The sequence below is a fragment of the Rattus norvegicus genome, chromosome 11, assembly GCF_036323735.1.
Source record: "Rattus norvegicus strain BN/NHsdMcwi chromosome 11, GRCr8, whole genome shotgun sequence".
Lineage (NCBI taxonomy): Eukaryota > Metazoa > Chordata > Mammalia > Rodentia > Muridae > Rattus > Rattus norvegicus.
In genome coordinates, this window is record NC_086029.1 from 45,258,328 (window position 1) to 45,279,672 (window position 21,345).

General features: G+C 47.1%; 1 protein-coding gene across 1 annotated transcript in view; it reads left to right on the top strand.

The window, feature by feature from the left end:
* The window catches only part of Clic6 (chloride intracellular channel 6), a 42,547-nt gene extending 34,613 nt beyond the window's left edge, over positions 1-7,934 (top strand). Inside the window, exon 6 of the mRNA NM_176078.3 lies at positions 7,368-7,934. Coding sequence (NP_788267.2) covers positions 7,368-7,529 — 162 coding nt within the window. The 3' untranslated portion in view covers positions 7,530-7,934. The remainder of the gene's footprint in view (positions 1-7,367) is intronic.
* The last annotated feature ends 13,411 nt before the right edge of the window (positions 7,935-21,345 follow it).

Below are 21,345 nucleotides of genomic sequence, written 5' to 3' on the forward strand. Positions count from 1 at the left end.
AGGGACAATAGAGGGGTGTCCTATAAACTCTTAATATCAGCCCCCCCCACACACACACAGCTAAGAGCAGCTGATATATCTCCTTGCTTGGCCTTTTCTGTAGCTGGCACCGTTTCTTCCTAAGTAGTTGAATGTAGTAACAGGGTTAACGGTCACATACAACTGGAGCTGTTTGAGGGACCATTTTTCAAATTTTAAGATGTTTATTTCTCTTAGTCTCAGTTCTCTGATTGGTCACCTGACCTAGCCAATCAGAACGTGTCGTGGCTTCCATGAGGAATCCCGGGCAGCTGGTCCTACAGTTGGATGAGGTGCTTTTCTCTCTCTACCTCTTGGTGACTTATGGGTGTCAGTTGTTATTGTGACTGACAGCCAACTCTGCTATGTTTGTGACCTTCAGATGTCTAAAAAAAAAAGGGCTGGAGAGATAGATCAATGGCTAAGAGCACTGACTGCTCTTTCAGAGGTCCTGAGTTCAATTCCCAGCAACCAAATGGTGGTTCACAACCATCTGTAATGGGATCCGATGCCCTCTTCTGGTGTGTCTGAAGAAGCCTGTGCACTGGGCACCTCCATTATTATTAGATTCTCGCTAGGCCTAGAGCTGGTATAGGATCATACAGTGATAATAAAGAGGAAACAGGTCTGTGCCATGCTCTAAGTTCAGACATATTTGGCTGGAAAAGTTACCCATCCTGGTTTCAGCTGTCCATGGTGGGCTGCCTATCGCTCTCCTTCACTCTGTGTGAGAACTTTGTCTTTCTCTTCCTGAACACCTCTTTGTGCCCTCCCCTCAGTCTCTGACTCACTCCTCCTCTCTTGCCTGTGTATGAGACCTACTTACAATGGACATCACCAATTCTTTGAGTGAATGTCTTTTCAGCAGCTTTGCAAAGGTCCCAACATCCAGAGTAACGAAAGCTGCTCAACCTCTGACAATCTGATGACTCTACAAGTCATTTTCCAGTGACATTCATGTCACTGGGTTGTGGTTTAGTCTCCCACAGGGATGGGTTTTCAGTCTTTGCTATGAATGGTATAGCACCAGACAGGTATGTGTAGGCTGAAGAAGAGACAGTGGTTACTATGACAAAACGCTTGAGAAAGTCTGTAAGAACAGAAAGGTTTGCTTGACCTGTGGTTTCAGAGCTATTAGTCCACGGTGAACTGGCTCTATTGGTGTTAGGCTCATGGCAAACACTGTGGCACGGGAAAGCAGCTCATCAGTGGAAGCCGGACGGTAGAGAGAGCAAGAAGTAGTGTCAGGAGACAAGATGTACCCTTCAAAGGCTTCCAGTAGCCTAAGGGCCACGTCCTATTGCCTAATCCGCTACAGTTAACCAGTCGATGAGGCTAGGTCCCTCATGGTTTAATCACTACCAGTTGGGACCAAACCTTCATTATATGAAAAGTGTTTAATATTCAAAGCACATTGGAGAACACAAGAAATATCACAACCACACAGCACCAGTCACAATGTGCTGGAGAGATGGCTCAGTGGTTAAGAGCACTGGCTGCTCTTGTAGAGGATCGGAGTTTGGTTCCCAGCACCCATATTAGATAGCCTACAACCGCTTGTAACTCCAGCTCCAGGGGATCCACCTCTTCATCTGGCCTCTATGAGTACTTGCATTCACATGTACATACAGACATGCACATATATGTAAGCAGTGGACAGGGTGAGCTTTGGGGGTGGGGTAGGTCTAAAGCAGTCCATGGTGAGAATATAAGGCCTAGAAACAGAATCTTCAAAGCCATTTAGCACTTAAGATCCTAAACTGTTTAATGATCAGAGCACAGAGTACTTCTGAAGGAAATGAGAATTAGTCTAAGGGAATTATGGTAAAAGATGAGAGTGAGGAGATTTATAATTTAGTTCCTTTCCTGAAACCCACTGAAAATGACATTAAAAATAGAGCATTGGCTTCATCTTTCATGAGCCTACAAAAAAAAAAATGACAGATCACCCACAAACACAAAGAAATCCAAGAGACAGGATTGATTGGTGCATGGCTCCCTTTATGGTTAGAAGAGTTCAGAATTTTTAAGAAGTAAACAATGCCATCCTGAAATGCCTGAGATCTTTGGGTAGAGGGTAGGGCACGAGCTGGCAGTGAGGCAAAGGTTACAGAGAATATTTGTGGGTTGAGATTGCTAAAGAGACAGAGATGTTGTCTACACAGCCTGTGCCCAGCACCTCTTCCTCTGCTGTGTCCTGGAGGGGATGGGGTAGGAGAAGAGGAAGATCTGTCATTGTGTTTTGTGGCTGCTGAACAGAGTAAAAGAAAAAGAAAAGAGGAAAAAAGGAAAGAAGGAATGATGAATGAAGGAAGGAATGAAGGAAGGAAGGAAGGGAGGAAGGAAGGAAGGAAGGAAGCAAGGGTTCTCTGACTCTAACTCTAATACCAACCCTATCTCTAATCCTAACTCAAGCTCTAGTGTGTCCCTGAGTAGAGGTCAGTGTTTCCTGAATGAATGGTCCATAATACTCAGTTCGCTCTACCAACTGACCTGTCCCCACTGTCCTGTTGCTCTATGTGATTTCTAAGCAAATGGTATCCCCAGTATGTCTGCCTCACTAAATCATGGCTAGCCACAAGAAGGAATCCATGAAGGACTGCCTAGCTATAGACAACGAAGAAAATGGTGGAGGATCCAAAAACTAAAGGGGGTAAAGGGGACAGGAAATGCATATGGGACAAAGACTTGTCCCAGGAAGCCAAGGAACATTCTAGATCCTTTTACAACCTTGAAAAGGGAAAATAATATGGACTTCTTCAGAAAAAGCTCTAAGACAAGATGTAGAATGTTGAAAAAACACAGTACAGAAAATGGACCAGGCAAGAAGTATTTGGGCAAGGAAAGTAAAGACAGTTAAAGTCCTGACGAAATAAAAAATATATGTAGAAGTAGCAAGAGGCAGACAAAAGGACACCACAGAAAGTAGCTAGACTGGACCTGAAAACAAATGACCTGAAACCAGGTGTTTATATTCAGAATGGGAGAAGAGGGAAGGATAGCAGGAAGGCAAAGGTCCAAGCAGAAGATTATATTAATTAAAGGAGAGCTGGGGCCTCTGCTTTATCTGAAGAATAGCCTGGGTCAACCACTTGTGCTAGGGTGAAACCCAGGGATTTATACATGCTGGGCAGCTAGCTACTCTACCACCAAGATTATCGCCAGCCCTTGGCATTTTGAGACAGAGTCTCACTATGTAGCTCAGTCTGGTCTTAGTCTCACGACTTACAGCATTTCAGTGTGAGTGTGTATGTGGGGAGGGAGGGGAGGTGATCATAGGTGAGACAGGAAGTGACCATAGGTGAGACAGGAAGTGACTGTAGGTGAGACAGGAAATAACCATAGGTGAGACAGGAAGTGAGCATGGATGAGACAGGAAGTGACCACAAGTGAAACAGAAAGTTACTACAGGTGAAATAGGAAATGATCATAAGTGAGACAGGAAGTGGTCATAGGTGAGAGGAAGTGAGCCTGAGTGAGACAGGAAGTAACCATAGGTAAAACAGGAAGTAGCCATTTGGTGAGACAGGAAGTGACCATATGGTGAAACTAGAAGCATACAGACTTGCTCTTGTCTATCAGTCTTTCCCACAGAATTAACCAAAGTCCCATGAGAACTATCTCACGCTATGTAGATGGCATGCTCTAATGATGCCCTCCTCCAAGCCCTGCCTCTTGAAGGTCCCTTCACACATTGCTCCACTGAGACCCAAACTTCCAAACAGTGACCCTTCAGGGAGTATGCCTAAATGATAGCAGACAGCCAGACAATAGTAGTCACCAACAGCAATGATGACACAGATAAACAGTAGAATTGCCTACAGGGGGAAGTTATCCACAATGACCTCAAGAACTTTCATGACATCAAAAATCAGCAAACAGGAAAAGGAAGGCTGTCTGGGGTATTATGAAAGAGTTTTATATTCCTAGTTATTATCTCCCCAGACACCCAGCCTCAGTAAAATAAGCACTCTTGAGTAGTAAAATTACTGTATGTTGAAATATTCAAATGATCATGAAAATAGGAGCCTTTGACAGATAAGATGTGCCTTAGAAAAGGCTGTTCAGAAACAGGGAACCTATCCTGTTCTAACTTAGAGCACAGATTTGCTCAAAGGACACCAGCTTGCTTATAGACTGCCAGAAGAGAGGCTTAGGGGCAACCTAACTATCCAGGCTGCCACTTACCTGTTTGGTTTCTCTGTTCTTATGTGTTTGGTGAACACATGTCTCAAGGGAGCAAAGTGATTATATTTTAATCAAAAAGTAAAATACATTTATAAAGAGAGATTGCAGCTGGAAATTCAATAAGAGGGGACAAGTCCTCTCCGTGAGCTTTTTAGCTTGGAGTTGAAGCCCTTTCGATGGAGAACCCATGCTGACACTAGTAGAGAGACCAAGCAGCAGCTCCAGCCACAGAGTCAAGTCGGAACGTGGTAAAGGAAAGGAACCAGCGAGATGTGGAGACACACAGTCCCTCCTTTGTCACTAACAGGAATCACCTTGATAGATAATATTAGGGGACCCTCAGAAAGAACTGAACCACAGCCTCTGGGCAACTGAAAGGGAGTGTGTGTGTGTGTGTGTGTGCGCGCGCATACACATAGGAAACAAAGTAGTAAACTCGGAAATCACAATGAGGGTGGGGAGATGGCTCAGCTGCTAATGAACTTGTCACACAAGCAAGAGGACCTGAGTTTGCTTCCCCAGAATGCTTGCAAAACATGGCAGATGTGAGGCATCCCATCTCAGGCAGGCAGAGGCAGGAGAATCCACCGGGTTGCTGGCCAGACAGTTAAGTCACATTTCAAGTTCCAGGCTCAACAACAGACCTTGTCTCAAAAATGGGATAGAGAAAGAGGGATTGGGGCGATGGCTCAGCAGTTGAGACTCGTGTGCTTGGCAGAGTAGCCACCTGCAACCGGCAGTAGGGACTGGAATGCCTCTTCTGGTCTCTAGGGACCTCTGCACACATGTGTGCACACACATAAGAAAAACATCTTTAAAACATTAAGTTAGGGCAATAGTTAAGAACACTGGCTGCTCTTCCGGAGGACCTGAATTCAGCACCCACATCAGGCAGCTTAGAGCTGCCTGTAACTCTGGGTCCATGGATCCACCCTAGACTCACATGCACAGACCACCTCCCCCCACCTCCACAGGACATAACTTAAAAAGTAAATCTAGCATAGCATTTAAAATATAGTTAGCAATCCAGAAAGTCACACAGTGTCCATCTGACTCCCACGCCTTGTCCACGCACTTGCACACCATCGTATGTAGGTTGACACACATGCACATGGAGATATATATACACAGAGAGAAATTCTAAAAGCAAGAGTCCATGTATGAGAGGGGGACATTTAGCAAATTTCTTCATTAATACTAAATATCCAGAGCTAATGGCACCGGCCCATAATACCTGCCACCAACGAGGCCGATGGAGGTAGACCGAAAGCTCAACCTCGAGTGGGTTACAGAGAGAGTTCAAGGCCCACCTGGGCAAGGTAATAAGACCCCATGCCCAAATAAAAAGTAAAGAGAGATCTGGGCTCTATGGGGAGACTCCAGGTTAAGATTTTTCAAAAAGATCAAAAGCGAAGCAGGTGGGTGAGAATCAACCAAAGAGACAAGAATTCTTGACTCGAGCATTCTTTTTTTTTTTTTTTTTTTTTTTTGGTTCTTTTTTTCGGAGCTGGGAACCGAACCCAGGGCCTTGCGCTTCCTAGGCAAGCGCTCTACCACTGAGCTAAATCCCCAGCCCCGAGCATTCTTAAATCTGTGTTCAGATGAAGAATGCTAGACCCTGTCACAGACTCTTTAGACCTTCCTTGGTCCTAATTTGCCTCCATGCTGCATGAATGGTGGTCGATGTCATCGTCTGGCGATTGAGTACTGAGATCTGATTTGTGCTGCATCTTAGCTTCCATTAATCCCAGCATCCCGGGATCAGTGGGGAGGGAAGGGACACAACAGATATGACCTTTGTAGCCCTGCATCCCTGTGGCAGATGGAAAGATGGAATCGTCCCCCCCCCCAAGCTTTTATATTGAAGTCTTAATCACTACTACCCCAGAATGGGTCTGTCAAGATACAATTTGTTAGGTTGGAGGTGCAGAAGAGAAGGTTGGACCCTCCTCTAATATGGCTTGCTGCTGAAAGAGGATTTAAGACAGGGACACCCAAACACAGCAAGAAGACATGCACAGACTCAGCTATCCTTCCATAGTCAAGAGCTTAAGACACGAGGAGAGAGGCTGGAGACAGATTTGAACCCAGAAGCTTTAGTGGGAGCAGGGACCCACTGACCTCTTGACTGCTGGGACTATGATAGAAAATCTTCTTGTTTTCAGTTGTTCAAGTGTGCAGCACTGATCGAGGCACACATCCCTCATCGCTGGACACCTTCCTTAGTGACCGATTCCCCACCTGGCCCTCTCCAAACCAAAAACCCGTCTCACATAGCCGAGTTCCTTAGTATATCCACCCCACTTGTCCGGTTTTTTGCTCCCACCGTCTCCATGATGGTGAGGAGCAAGCTGTTTTGTTTAAGCACTGACTTTTGCACACAGTAAAGCTCATGGTTAAACAATGTGCTTAGAAAAGAGTGGCGGACTTCCAAATACCAGGCATTAGGGAATTGCTGGAGGTGGCATTGAATAGCGAGAAGAGACAGCTGATTAAAAGTTCCTGATGGCATCCAAAACGAAGACCTCCCATGTGTCTTCATGCACCACGTAACACAGAAGCTGACACTTTGCCAAGGCATTGCCACAGACACAGGGGGACAGCCACTGGCATGCTGTACACACGTGTGGCTGGGTCCCAAGGATCACCTCTGGGAACCTGAGGGGAAGTTAAAAGAGGAAGGTTGATTTTGTCTCATAGTTTGATGGGATGAAAACCATGGTGGCTGGCGGGGGGCACGGTGGCTGGAATGCGAGGCACCTGGTCACAAGGTGTCAGGCACAGAGAGCTGTGGGTGCCGGTGTCCAGTTCCTTATGCTCTTTGTGTTCAGTCCAGGAACCCCAGTCCATGGAATCCAGTCTTCTACATTTCGGGTAGGTCTTTCAACCTCATTGAGCCCACCCTAGAGGCTCCCTCATTGTACTCGAAGCGTCATCTCCCAGGTGATCCTAGATCCTGTCAGAGACCACTGCATTTGGGTCCTGCACCTCTGTCACCCCTCCTGCTTCCAAGGTGCCCTAGCAAAGTCAAAGTGCCACCATGGGCAGCACCTTAGGATGACATTGGAAACTAAGCTATGAGCTTCCCAAGGTTGGGTTGTCTGACCTGGTCACCCTCGTGAGTGGACTGTCTCCTTTCATTGTTGCCTTTTGATTTTCAGATTGTGGCCAAGAAATACAGAGGTTTTGAGTTTCCTTCTGAAATGACTGGCATTTGGAGGTACTTGAACAATGCTTATGCCCGGGATGAGTTCACTAACACGTGTCCAGCTGACCAGGAGATTGAACACGCGTATTCAGACGCAGCGAAAAGGATGAAGTAATGCTGGCTTGCGTCTTTCCTCAGATGAGTGAACAGGGCTTCCAGGAGGACCTTCTATGTTTCTTCCCCAAAACAGCTTTTGCAAAAAGAACGCTGACTCTCTAAATGCCACCGCAGGATGCATGGTCTTGCGATTTGTCTGCTCCATCTCATCTACGCTAATTTATATCTTTGAGATTCAGTCCTCTGGTCGGCCATGTTTAGGGAAATAGTGTTTTGTAGCTTGTTTCAGAGCAAACTGGCTTTGACTCAAGTTCTCACCATTTTTAAGAGGTTAGTCTTTGATAGTTGTGATAATCACATGACTCCCTTTTCTCTTCTTAAATATCAGTTTAAAATGGAAATGCCGGTTTAGACTTATAGAATACTTTAGAACAGTATTAGAGGGTATGAAGAAGAAGTTAAAACATCACCTGAAATTTATTCCATATACTTTCTGACAACAATTTGAATATTTGTAGAACTGCTAATCTTTCATATACGCCTGTGCACATACATCACATATAATTTCATTCATCCGTGGTATGACATTCGTGTAAGGACCAATGAAGGGACCTCTTGTGCCTTAAAAGGTCATCACAGAAGATTTAAAACAAAGGATTTGGTCCTGCTGAGCCACACAGGGATCATAGAGCCCCTTGCAGAACCATGGGACAGCAGGAACTAGGGTGCCTTTGGGTCCACTCCTTTTCTGGAACCTTCTTTTCTCACCACTCCCTCCCAAGAGGGACTGCTTTCATGGGGACTCTTCCTGTCAGCTCCAGCTTGGAGTCTCTCCCTGCTCCTGTCAGGGCTTCAGTGAAGACGATATGCCGGAGGCTAGCTCATTCTCTGTCTACTTTCTGTCTCACTGCTCTTCTATCTCAGTCTGAGGCCAAGCAGGAAAACCAAACTCCAGATGGAAACCCAGAAAGTCCCACTTGTAAGCCGCTCTGGAAAACGGTCCTTTCCTGAGACATTGAGGAGTTTCTGGTCTGCTTGTGACATCCCCTTCATCATCCATGAATGAGGAAATGTGAGCTTGTCTGGACGCTCTGCAGGACTCCTCAAGCTTGTCCCTCACAGGCACACTCTACAGGAAACGTCTTTTGTACACTTGGCTGGGGCGCTGGGCTCTGGAACCCTCATGCCATAAGCAGTTTGGGCAAGGGTAACAGTAAGATCCCGAGATGAGGTGGAAAATGTCTCATAAGGAAACAAAGCCCAATGTGGTGGCCACTACATTTTCTTGTTTCTTGGAAGCTGTGGCTTCAGTCCAGTAGTCTGTTTCTTTGTCACCCAAGAAGGTTTTCAGGGCCATGTCTAGCCTGTCCCACCCAGGTCCACCTCACTCCTTTGTAAGGAGTCATCTTTTTAAGCCTGCTTTTACAACGTGACATCCAAACTTGGTAAATGATTCGACAATCAGGTTTTAGTCCTGTTAATTTCGTTCTTTTAGATATTAAAATGATCATAAACTGTGTGCCTTACAAATTAAACATTTTCAATCAACTTTGTTGATTTTCTTTAGTTTGTTACATGTGTGTGACATGCTCACATGTGAGTGTTTGTGTTTGGACTGTGTGGGAGTGCATGCACATGTGGTGAAGGCACGGGATGCTGGAGGATGATGTCAAGAGTCTTCTTGACGGTTCTCCCGCCTTATTCTTTTATTCAAGTCCGAAGCTGTATGTCTAGTCTCACTGGCCAGCTTGCTCCAGGGATCCCGTCTCCACCCCTGAGGCTGCAGCTGCAGGTGCCGCCTCCACGCCCACCTGACATTTACCTGTGCTCTAGGGAACTGAACCCCGGTGCAGCAGGCACTTAGCAGCTGAACCATTTTCCAGCCCCAGTAGAAACTTGTGAAACCAGCTTCCTCTCCCACACCTTGCCTTTTCCATTTGGATTTGAAGGAATAGAACGAAGAGTGCAAATCTAAACCAGAGGTTGCTCGTGTTTGCGTGAGAGATAATCGTTGTGTGAGTTATGACCCACAGACATTTTAACAGCACCTCAAAGTGGTCTGGAAAGACAGGTCTGAACTCTTCGTCCAGGTGGCTGAAATAGATACCGTGGGGGCCATTTCATGTAGACTGGTAGCTATAGGAAAGTGGTTCCTGGGGGCAGTCACCCATCCTCAGTCCTGGCCCCTGTTCCTAGCCTTATGCCCGCCCTGCTCGGCCACGCCCCCAGCTCGGCCACGCCCCAAGCTCCACCCTCATTGGGAAATCCCTCCATAGACGCTGAGTGTGTGTAACATCTGGGATGATCCAATTCCATTCTCACTTACAGTTGTTGAAGAGAATTAGAAAACAACCACATTGTTTTTATTAGAAAACCAACTCTCCTTTGACTATAGAGAGAGCATTGCACAGTTATCCTGTAGAAGTCAGTCAGAGAAAGGTCTCGGCAGGTCTGGAAATAAAGGGCCTTCACTCGCCATTTGCAGACCCACCGTGCACATGCGCACTCACAGGTACATGCGCACTCACAGGTACATGCGCACTCACAGGTACATGCATATTACACAAGTTCACCATACTGTCACAAATACACATGCATGTGTATTTAACACCTTCTCACACACATGTTTGCATGTATATGCACATACACATGCATGGCCTCGCCCACCTCCCAGAGCGACATCCTCCACCAATGCCTGGTGGCTCACTCCCAGAGGAGTCCATTTCAGTGGTTCAAAGTTATTCTTGGAAATAATTGCCTTAAACAGTTAGAGTACCCCCCAGCCTTTCTTCGGTTTTACAGTTAAGAGGACACAAATATGCGTCATTCTAAGAATGCACAACCAATCCGTGGTCCTACAAAATGGACAAATTATGTGATGAATGTTACAAAATGACGGTGGCTTAGCTTTTCCTCTTAAGTCGGTTACCTTTCAGAGTTTGGATTTTTGCTTAATCTGTTACCACGCTTCTGGACGTGGTTATTCTAAAAGCCGGATGGATATTTGTGATACCCGCCCACAGGACAGTCTACCCTGGGACTGGTAGGTCTAGCCTGCCCCCCTGTCCTCTGTGTGCTTAGGAGGTCAACGGGGCAGCTCCTACTGCCATAGTCCAGCTTGGGCAAAGTAAGTGGTCCCGTGGCACAAGAATCAGCCTGAGTTTGGGACAGCTTTTGCTTTGAAGGAGGCTGCGTAGTCAGGGAGAGCCCTAAGCTCCCGTGATTTGACCAAGTACAGATAGGTGGTCAGGTTGTGGTCCAGAGGAAATTACGTTCAGAAGTGTGGAGCCACACACCTGGACAGCACAAGGACCTTGCTGTCCCAAGAGTAAAGGCTCAGGTGAGACTACTAACGGTGTCTTAGCCTATACACTATTGCATTCATTACTACCCAGCCTTGTCCTAGCTCACTGTGGGTGCCTCCAGGGCTCCCAGCTCTTCAGTGGATTTAACAACCCTCTTGGAGAGAAGCCATTTTACCCACTGTGGGTACTGCCTGTTCTCACCTCTTCCCATAATGCCCTTAGTGATGGAACAAGCAGAATGGCGCCAAGGTCTTGCCTAGGATGGTCAGCTCTGTCACCCTGCAAGGCTCTCCTTCCAGGGAGCTGCTGCTTGTGAATTTGAGTTAGATGCCTTTCTGAAGCATTGGGTCTCTGTGTGCCAATGGCTACCAGAGTCTTTCAAGGTTCTTCCACACTTCCCTTAAGCTCCTGAATGATCTTACGATAATCCCCATTCCCAGAAGCAGCGGGTTAGTCCTTTCTGAGAATGCTCCTCGCTTTGAGAACAGGAAATGTTTTCAAACGACGTCACGGTTTTCACTTGCGTTATTTGATTTTCTCATCTGAGGATTAGATGCTAAGAAGCTGAGTGTGTTTTCAGTCTCTTCTCCAGGAGGATTTTTGAGGCAGTCCTGAGAAAACAAAAAAACAAACAGCAGCCGAGTCCTGAGCAGACGTAATGACATGATGTTATTGTGACAGTCTTTCCAAAGAGCTAAGCATGGTAACCCTGCACCCTGTCACCCCAGCGCAGTAGTAGCGCTGAAGTAGAATGAGTCCCTTGAGCCTGGATATAGCCTGGGCTGAAGACTGAGGCTCAAAAAAGAAAATAAAGTTCTCTATAATCTACCACACAGCTAGCTGGCTGTTTTAAAATCATTATTATTGTGGTATTTGCTCTTATGATCCGCTTTTTTCCTAAAATAGAAGTTGTCAGAATGGACTGGACATGTATCTGATCTTTTGTCACACAGATGGAAAGCAGTTATACTCTAAATTCTTGGTTCCCCACAACACAGGGATGGTGGAATGGTGGTCATTGGAGACTCAGCTGTCCTTTCCCTAGGTCTCCGGGCTGACTGGGTGGGGACTTTGGGGGCTTTGTCAGACACACTGAAATGGGAGGCTCCACAGTAGACGGTTGGCTTGTTTGGGAAGCCATCCCATTTGTCTTGGACACAGTATTTTCAATTGTCTGATACTTACATGAGACTCGGTTGGACTCCCTAAATAAAGCCCGAGTCCTGGACCCATGCAAGCCAGTCTCTTCTCACCACTAGGTGGCACTTCCTCCCTCCCCTGGAGCCACCACCCTCATGGGACTGGACCAGAAGTACTAGTTGGGTTGACCATTCTGGCCTGATGCAGACAGATTACAGCCTTCATCCAAGCACTGCCCAGGCCTCTAGGTATTTCCCAGGGGACTAACCCGTCAGGACCAGAGAACAAAGTGTGAATTCGCACCCTGTTGGTTCCCAAATACTGTGTTTTGTTTTGTTTTGTTTTGTTTTGTTTTGCCTTCTGGTGGTGACCACGGGAGGAGGCACTTTGCTCAGTCTGTAATTTTTGTTTTGCCTTGTCATGGAACTACCAGGGACCAGAAGCCCCCGGTTATGCCTGACACCAACAAAAGTGGGGACAGTTGTGATAAAATCAGATGTGTTGATGACTTCAGATTTGGCAACATATTTAGGGACATTTAGATCAATCTTAGGGACTCAGAGACCCAGCTCCTGACCCATTGGGCATCCAATATAAGACCTTAATGTTCCCATGGACAGAAGGGCCCTCATCTCCCCATGATGTACCATCTCTCATGGGACAGGAGATGGCCCAAGAGTGTTTGCTTACCTACCTCCCCCCACCATGTTCCCCCCACAATATCTCATGTAGCCGGAAGCTGGGATCACCATTGATCATCAGCTAGATGCCCTCTAATGCTATGTTTGGTCCAATTCAGACTTCTGCGTCCTGGCTTATAGCAACATTAGTGCAGTGACAAAGAACACGAGAAAGGTGGTCATGATTCATTCTGAGCACACGCACGTGAGTGAGTACATAGGTGTGCTTCTGTGCACACGGGCATGTGAGCACTTGCATACACACTCACCCTGGTGTGCATACATAGGCACACTCACACACACACACATGAGTGTATATGTGTAAGCGTGTTTTATATATGCATATATATATCCATAAGAAGGGGCAGTACACAGACACACAGGAGGAAGGGACCATGTGCTGGCGGACTGAGAGGCGGGAGGGGCGCAGCAGAAAGCCAAGACCACCACCTCTGCCACCACCGGAAGCAGGAAGAGGCTCTGTTGATATCTCAACTGAGAGTTCCAGCCTCTGGACCAGTGTGAGTGGGCACATTGATGACCTAAGCTCCCCCACTGTCTCCATGGTACTTCATTACTGAATCCCCAGGAAACTAAGACACCAGTAAGAGGGGTAGGAGTCACACTTGGGCGGCTGTGGGAGAGAGAGCCCCTGACAGAGAGAGAGAGAGAGGAGGAGGGGGAGGAAGAGGAGGAGGAAGAAGAGAAGGAGGAAGAGGAGGAGGAGGAGGAGGAGGAGGAGGAAGGGCTTATTCAGGGCCATGCTCTGGGCAATACTGCAGCCCAGCCCTATGGCAGGAAGGCTGTCTGCCTGGAGCCACTCCAGGCTGTGACAGTGGACACACCAGGCAGTGGGTTACCGGTTCCCTTGCTGTGGCAATAAGGAAACAGCTCAGCCCGGAAGTGGAGCCAGCGTCTAACCCTGAGATCATACTCAGAGGGACCTACACCCGCCATTAAATCCCTGGGCACCAAAGGTTTGGAACCAGCGCCACATCGCAGTTGGGAACCAGCTGTACAGATGCCTACAGAGGACACTTTGCATCTGACATAACAACAGCTGACCCTCCTGGGCCTCGCTTTCCTACTGTCAAACAGGGATTGCACGGCATTGCTGTTTATGCCTTTCCAACCTTTTCAGGGGCAGCCCTGACTCGGACTCATGGGCTCAGGCCCCGTGATAACACTGAGAGCAGTCCTCATGCACAGAAATGAACACCATCTTTATTAGTCAATCAGTCACTGCCTCACTGCTGTGACAGTATATTTGACGAAAGTGACTTGGGGGCATGGGTTTGTTTTGACTTACAGGCTAGGGCATGGCGACAGATGGGGGGCAGCTGTCCTACTGGTCCTGTGGTCAGATAGCAAAGCCAGGTGACTGCTAGTGTTCTGTGTTTTATTCAGTCCAGGAGCCCAGCCCGTCGGGCAGTGCCACTCACCTTCAGAGTAGGCCTTCCCCACCTCAGTGAAATCTGGAAACATTCTCACAGGCGTGCCCGGAGGTTTGCTCCCACGGCAAGTTTAAGTCCAGGCAGGTTGACCATAGCCATCATGGCTCTTACACCAGGGCTAGTTCTTAGCTCAGACATCACTTGCCACCTGCTTTAGGAATTTTTGGTAGACATCTTGCTTTCTGAAGGGGCCATTCTCCACATTTAGGGCATGTATGACATTTGTAGCAACAGGAAGGCTGTCTACTCACCCGCTCACTTCTTAGGGGGTCGGCTGTGATCACCCTCAGTGTGTCCAATGGGAGTCCCTTCCACAGAACACCTTCCACTGTATCCCTCCAGCTTTCCATGATTCCAACACAGAGGAGTGACGGTTGCAGGAGTCTTTTTTAGCATCCTACCAACTTCCCTCCACGAGACCTCAGCTTGCTTCAATAAGGAGTGATACACGGGCCTTGAGAAGTGTGTCCAGAGAACATAGATGTGGAGGAATGCACGCATGTTTTTGGTGACCATGATGATCACAGTGATGATAATGGTGTGTGTGTGTGTGTGTGTGTGTGTGTGTGTGGTATGTGTGGTGTGTGTGGTGTGTGTGTGTGTGTTTGTGTGTGGGGAGAGTTGTGTGGTGTGTATGGTGTGTGTTTGTGTGTGGGGAGAGTTGTATGGTATGTGTGCGTGTGTGTGGTGTAGTGTGTGGTTTGTGTGTTTGTGTGTGGGGGTTGTGTGGTATGTGTGTGGTGTGGTGTGTGGAGTGTATGGTGTGGTGTGTGGTGTGTGTTTGTGGGGGGGTTGTGTGGTGTGTATGTGTGTGTGTGGTGTGTGTGTTTGTGTGTGTAGGGGGGGTATGGTGTGTGTGTTTTTGTGTGTGGGGGTTGTGTGTGTGCGTGTTTGTGTGTGTTACATGTATGTAGGCAGGCTGGTGTGTACCAAGGCCAGAGACGGGCATCAGGGACTCCCCCTCTTGTTGATCACTAGCTTATGCATTGAAGAGGACTTCTCTCATTGGACTGAAAGTTTGCTGATTTGCTGCCTCTAGCCCCCTGCCACCCCTGGACAACACCGAGTTTACACATAGTCATGCCTGGCTTCTTGTGTGTAGGTGCTGGAAGTTCGAACTCAGGGCCTCATGCCTGCACAGCAAGTGCTCTTAGCCAGGGAGCCCTCTCCCTAGCCATGATGTAGTTGTCTTCTATACCATGCAGCAAAGGCCACAAAGTTACCAGCTTAGCCAACATGGCATGTACCTGTTCTGTCACAGGCTGCAGGGTCAGGAGTGTTTTGGTTTGGCTCTGGAACATCCTCCAAAGACCTTGTGGTGATGAGTGTTGGCTGCCAGCTTGTGGTGCCGATGGAATGTATTGGAAAGTTTAGAAAGGTAGGCTTAAGTGACTTAGAAGTGAGCAACTGGGGGTGTGTCCTTTGAGGGTCCTTCTTCCAAATTCTTGCTTTCACAGCACTATGGGGTGCGCGGCTTTGCTTCCCCACGTGCTCCCAGCCACAGAAATCTGACTAATCCACAAGAAGTCGGTGTGTTCTGGAACTGGTTATCTTGTTTAGGGTCACAAAGGCTGAAAGGAAGGTACTGGCTAAAGCTGGATTCCCATTCAAGGTTTTCAGGTCTGCTCCTGGTATTTAAAACTGCTTCACCTCTCTCCAGTCTCCTTTATGTCTGACTGTGGTCTTCCTTTTAGGCACTCACTTGACTAGTCCAGGCCTTTATAACCAGCTGATCAAATCAAACCCTTGGAGTCCCTACACTCAAGTCAACTGCTGAGGGACTGTTGTTTCCTTTGCTCTGTCGTGCGACCTAATCACAAGAAGGATTTGGTGTCTTGTAGAAGTTTTGTCCTGGTTCTTCCTCCTAGTCCCATGTTCCCAGAAATAAAACTCAGACTCAAAATACATTTACAAACACCTTGGCCATATAGCTAGGCTCTTCTCTGACTAGATCATAACTTATTATGACCCATTTATTTTAATCTACATTCTGCCATGTGGCTCCTTACCTGTGCTCAGACACCGTTCATCTGTCTTGTCCCATCTTTCCCGGGTGAATCTCCTATGCCTAGCTATATCCCAGAATTCTTTCTCTTTCTGGATGTTCCACACCCCGACCCCCTATTTCTTGCCTAAGCCATAGGGCATCGGGTAGATATTGACAGGTGCCACAGCCATACAGATATAAGATATTCTTTCTACAGTATTTGTTCACAAGTCCTATCCAACCTCAAGAGTAAGGGGCCTGTTCACCAGGGCCCTCAGGGAATCTCAGGAGCCAGCTTAGAGTCTGCGATGAACACTCTAGAGCAAGGCTCCACCACCATATACAACCCCTGGCTGAGGTCAATGGAGGTTGCATTGCTAAACCTCTTACGTGTTGCCAAGCCAAGTCGTGGCATCAGGTGTCTGCTGCGTATCTTCTTGGCGAGCATCCTCCAGACTCTCTTACTGTTAATCCTCAGGTTCAAACTCCATGGGGCGGGCAGGTCTGACATTCCCTGAAGTCTACTTGACCTGATTCCCAGGTTCCTGTGACAAAGCAAGAGTTTGTTGACCTCCACATCTTGGCACTAAGTGTACTATTTACTCAGTGTTTTTGCCAAAGGGTGGGGAGAGAAGGTGGGGCTGGAGGAAGGATTTTTTTTTGCAGTTGGTCAATGAAGGGCTTTGTCACGACTCCTCTCCTGTTGAACAGGTGGTTGAGCGTCTCAGTACAAGGTAGACATGTTTCTCCGTTAGTCCTTTCTGAATTCAGCTCAAAGGCAGTTATATAAATGAACAACAATAACAACACTACCACGGACAACAGCCAAGCCAAGGCTGCTCCTTCAGAAGAAAAGAGCGTTTTAATAAAGAGCCAGAAAGATGCGGCACACAAACGCCAAGGCACTGATTCTTCCCTGTTCTCAGGTTTCAGCTGTGAGATGGTTTGTCAGCTGTGACAGTCTGGAAGCACCTGGGAGGAGAGTCTCAGTGAGGGATTATGACACCAGGTTGGCCTGTGGACATGTCTGTAGGATGTTGTCTGGACTGTATGAAGACCCAGCGTAAAAGTGGGCAGCACCATTCCTTGGCTTTGGATCCTGAATGGCCAAAGAGCAGAGAGAGAGTGAGCTGAGGAGCTTGTGTGCATGCATCCATCCCTGTCTGCTCTATGCCGAGCGACTAGTTGCTTCAAGTCCCTTCCTTGACTTCCCCACGTGATGGACTGGAGCTATGGACCTTCTTTCTCTAAAAGTTGCTCCTCCCAGGGTGTTTTGTCACAGCAAAGGGGAAAAAAAAAAGTAAAACATTTACCCGTGCACATTTGGTAGTTTTATAGTATGTGTGGTTTCAATCGTTGGATTGTCATTCAAACCAGTCACAGCCTTTCAAGTGGTGAGAACTATAAAGGCTACAAGCTGCCTTGTCTTCATCGCATTCCAGAGCATGGGGCAGTCGGAGGCCTTCAGCGCTTACACCAAAGGGAAGGAAAAAGTCTGTCAAAACCAGAACAGTAAGGTGGTGACCAGGCTCCTGTGGATACGAGACAAGCAAGACCTGCTTGTGCCATGGAAGGTCACCAGGGCAGATATGAAATGGACAGAAATCCAGTCCTTAGGCCCCAAGGCTCTTGGTGCAGGAGGAGGAAGAGGAAGGGAAGGGGGGGAAGGGGAGGGAGAGAGACTCTCAGTGTGTGTCATCTCTGAGATTTGTTTGAACAGCACCCTGTCTGGTTCTGTGTGACACACACTCGTCTGTGCAGCCTGAGTAGCTATGTCACTGCCTCCCAGCTTCTGACAGAATCCCCTTCTGAGGACACAATGAACATTTCTCGCTGGGAAAGGCTAGAAGGTGACCATCCTATAGCCTTCTTAGCTTGGTTTCCCTGAGAGCCACATTCCAGTGAGAGATACCATCATCCGTGCAATAAAACTAATGTTTTAAACAGTATTGCCTACTCTCCTGATTCTTGGGATTTTATGTCCCGGGAGCACAGTGAAATTAAGTTGGTTTTGTTCTCAGGCATAGATAGTTTCCTCTGGTCATGTTGAGTGACACAACAGTCTCCTCGGTGAGAAATGAATGCATGGTCTCAACCACAGACTCTTAACAGATGACACGATGGTGACCCTCGTCAGGAAGCACATTTTCTGGGGACCCTGGGATACCCTGTTAATGCGGTTGCTATAGATACACATGCTCCCAACTTGTCCTGAAGGCTAGACCCAAGGCCATGCTCCCTGGGAGTTTAGGAGTTAATTTGGTTTCATAAGAACTTTCTAGAAAACAATAATAGCTTGATCTGAAACAGTTGAGATGGGGGAGGTGTTAAATTTACCCCCAGGACATCTTGATAAAGAAAACGTCTCATCTTTCAGAGACATCTTGGGGTTGCCCTGTCTGGTCGGGCTGATTAGATCACCTGTTGGCTTGGTAGCAGTGATCACTTTTCTGAGAAAGAGATTCTTCCTGACTCTTCAGAGATGTCTGAAGACCCATTTCCATCTTCTTAGTGTGAATGACAGGGACACTCATAGGTAAAACTTGAACTGTGTCCACCTCCTGGATGCCGTCACCCAACCTCTAACACCCCACTGCTGTGGCACCTCTGTGCTTTCTGCTTGATAGGGGCTCCGTGGCACAGTAGTGCCCCTCCACCGTAGCAAGTGTTGCCCTTATTGTCTGGGATGCAAACCGTCTTCCCAGGGTGCTCGATGGCAGCTGGCCAGTCTTGGCTGTCTTCCAAACTAACAACTACTAAGTCATTTAATTCTTACCTAAAACTCAGAGCAACATTAATAGTTAATGCCTGAAGCTAATTTTTGTGGAACCACGCATTACCGACAAGATCAGGAGAGTGACGGTTCCCAGCAACCCAGCCCTCTCTTCCCATCTCCCCATCCCGTCCTGAGTCTTTCTGGGATCCTTTTGTACAGGCACATGTGTCTAAGGCAATATCAGTAACATCAAACAGATGTGGGTTCAGATCCACTCCTCATGAGATGGATGGAGAAGGAAGTTGAAGTAGATGAAAATCAGGGAACGGGGGAGGGGTTAGCACAGCTAGGAACAGCGGGATTACTCAACACTTGGATTTTTAATCAAGGGATCTTAGTAATGAACAATATATCCTTTGTTGAACACACAAAAAAAGAAAAATGCAAACCAGAAGCCAGTAGAGATTTAGTAAACAGAACAATCTATAGGGCCCCGAAGGGGCATGTGTGCACAATGACTGTTTTAAACTCTGTTAGAGACAGGCTTTGGTTCAATGGTCAGTGCCAGTCTTGTTTGGCAGTGTCTTGCACTGACCCAGGCAGAGACGCAGAACATTTTGGATTAACTTGGACTGTTCACACTCACCAACAGTTGGCCTGCAGTGTTTAATGTGCTCTCTGAACTTTAAGATAATAAAAGGTTTACTTGGGATAAGCCTTTCATCCTTTTAAACACTCCCAGAGTTGGGAGTTGGAGGTACCGAGTGTGGTCACTACGGGTACTGAAGCTCCCAGACAGCAGTCCACATTCCTTTAAGGGCAGCCACCTCTAGACGGCTCATTTCCCATTGTCTAGATGCTGGTCTGCAATTTCTTTCTGGGATCCAGACAGTTAATTGTGACTCAAGAGGACTGGGGAAAGAGCTGCATGGCCTCCGGCAAGTTATTTAATTTTGTTGAATCTCAGTTTGCTCATCTGTAAAAGATTTTTTCCGCTCAGCTCTTGGAACTCTGATAAGGATGTTCACGAAAACACACAAAACTGTCAAAAGCACTTATCGGGCTTTCTCCTTGGTAGTGTGCTAGGTTTTTGTACGTAGCATTCTCGCACCAGACACGATGGATGTGAAATTGGTGCTGGTCTTAAGAATTTGAACAACTCTTGAAATATAAGGAAATAGGCTACAGGAGGCTGGCCAGGGCCTGGTAGGCAGGGAACTAGGCAGGAAGTTTGGTCAGTGCTGGTTGGACATAGAACAAACCTCCTTTCCTCTCTAAGCCCCACGCTTGTTATTTTTGACTTTGAGAGAAGAAATGGGAACAAAATAATTTTGACTTTCAACAAAGCGTTATTGCAGAGAGCTACACAACTCTCAAATAATTTTAACAGTAACCTCCCAGCTCTGTCCCAGATACTCCCTGTCCCTTCCTGAAAGAAGTCCCTTGACCTGAGAGCCTGGGAAGAGGTCTTGTCTGAGTCCAGATCACTTCAGAAGCCATAACTAAGTGCTGGGCACTCACATCCCGTCTGAGTCACTTCCTCCAGTCGAGAATACACATGACGAGTCAAGCAAGGCACAAACCATACTTCTGCCATCCGCATTTCAGCTGCTCTCTTATCTTCTAGGTAGTGAGCCACCATTTAAGGTGACTGCAGATCTGATGAGAAACTCATCTCTTCAAAGCAGCCAGAATTCTGGGAGACTTAGAAGAAGGACAGAGGAAATGCCTATTATGTTAATGGTTGTTTCCTTAGCCACTAACTTTCTGAATAACTTCAACTGAGAAACTTTGACAAGACCCAGAAAGAGAGAACACCCAGCAGACTGAATGATCCAACCCATGCTCTGTAGCTCTGGTCTCTCACAGTCGAATGCTGGGCTCCACCCTGGGGGTGCTTCTTACAAAAACCTGTGTTTTAGGTTCCTTGGTTGTCAGTGTCCCCAGAAGCTCCAAGGCTTGGTCTCAGTGGCTGGCAGAGCTGGAAGGCAGGTAAGGGGGTGAAAACCTGAAAAATTCCGACTCAACAGTGAAGTCCTCTAAGAGACAACATCGAGTGTCGGTCCCAAAATGTTGAAGTCCCATCTTTTAATTTTTATTTTTGACAGATACACAATTGTACACGTCTTTATGGGCACAGCATGAAGTTTTGATACATTTATATGTTGCGTAATGATCAAATTAGGGTATCCCACATGACATGATGGTTCTTTCTTTTTGATGAGAATAATACAAACCATTTCTTCCAGGTGTTCGGTATGTTTGATATGATGATGTTAACCAGTTCCTCTGCTGTGTATTAAAGCACCAGGACAGATTTGTATTCTTCCTTACCAATTCTAACTTAGTAGAGTTGACTGGCTATCATCCTCTCCCTCCAGTCCCCTCAGCCTCTGCTCTCATTCATTCTAGTCTTGTCCTCTATGACGTCAGGGTCATTAGATTCCACATATGAGGGTGACCCTGAGGCATTGGTCTTCCCCCAGTGGGCAAGTTTGCTTTTGTATCATCATCTCCTAAAGATCATGACATGGAACATGGTTTCCCATCACCATCTCTGAAGGTACACACTTCATCTTTGGCCTTTGCCTT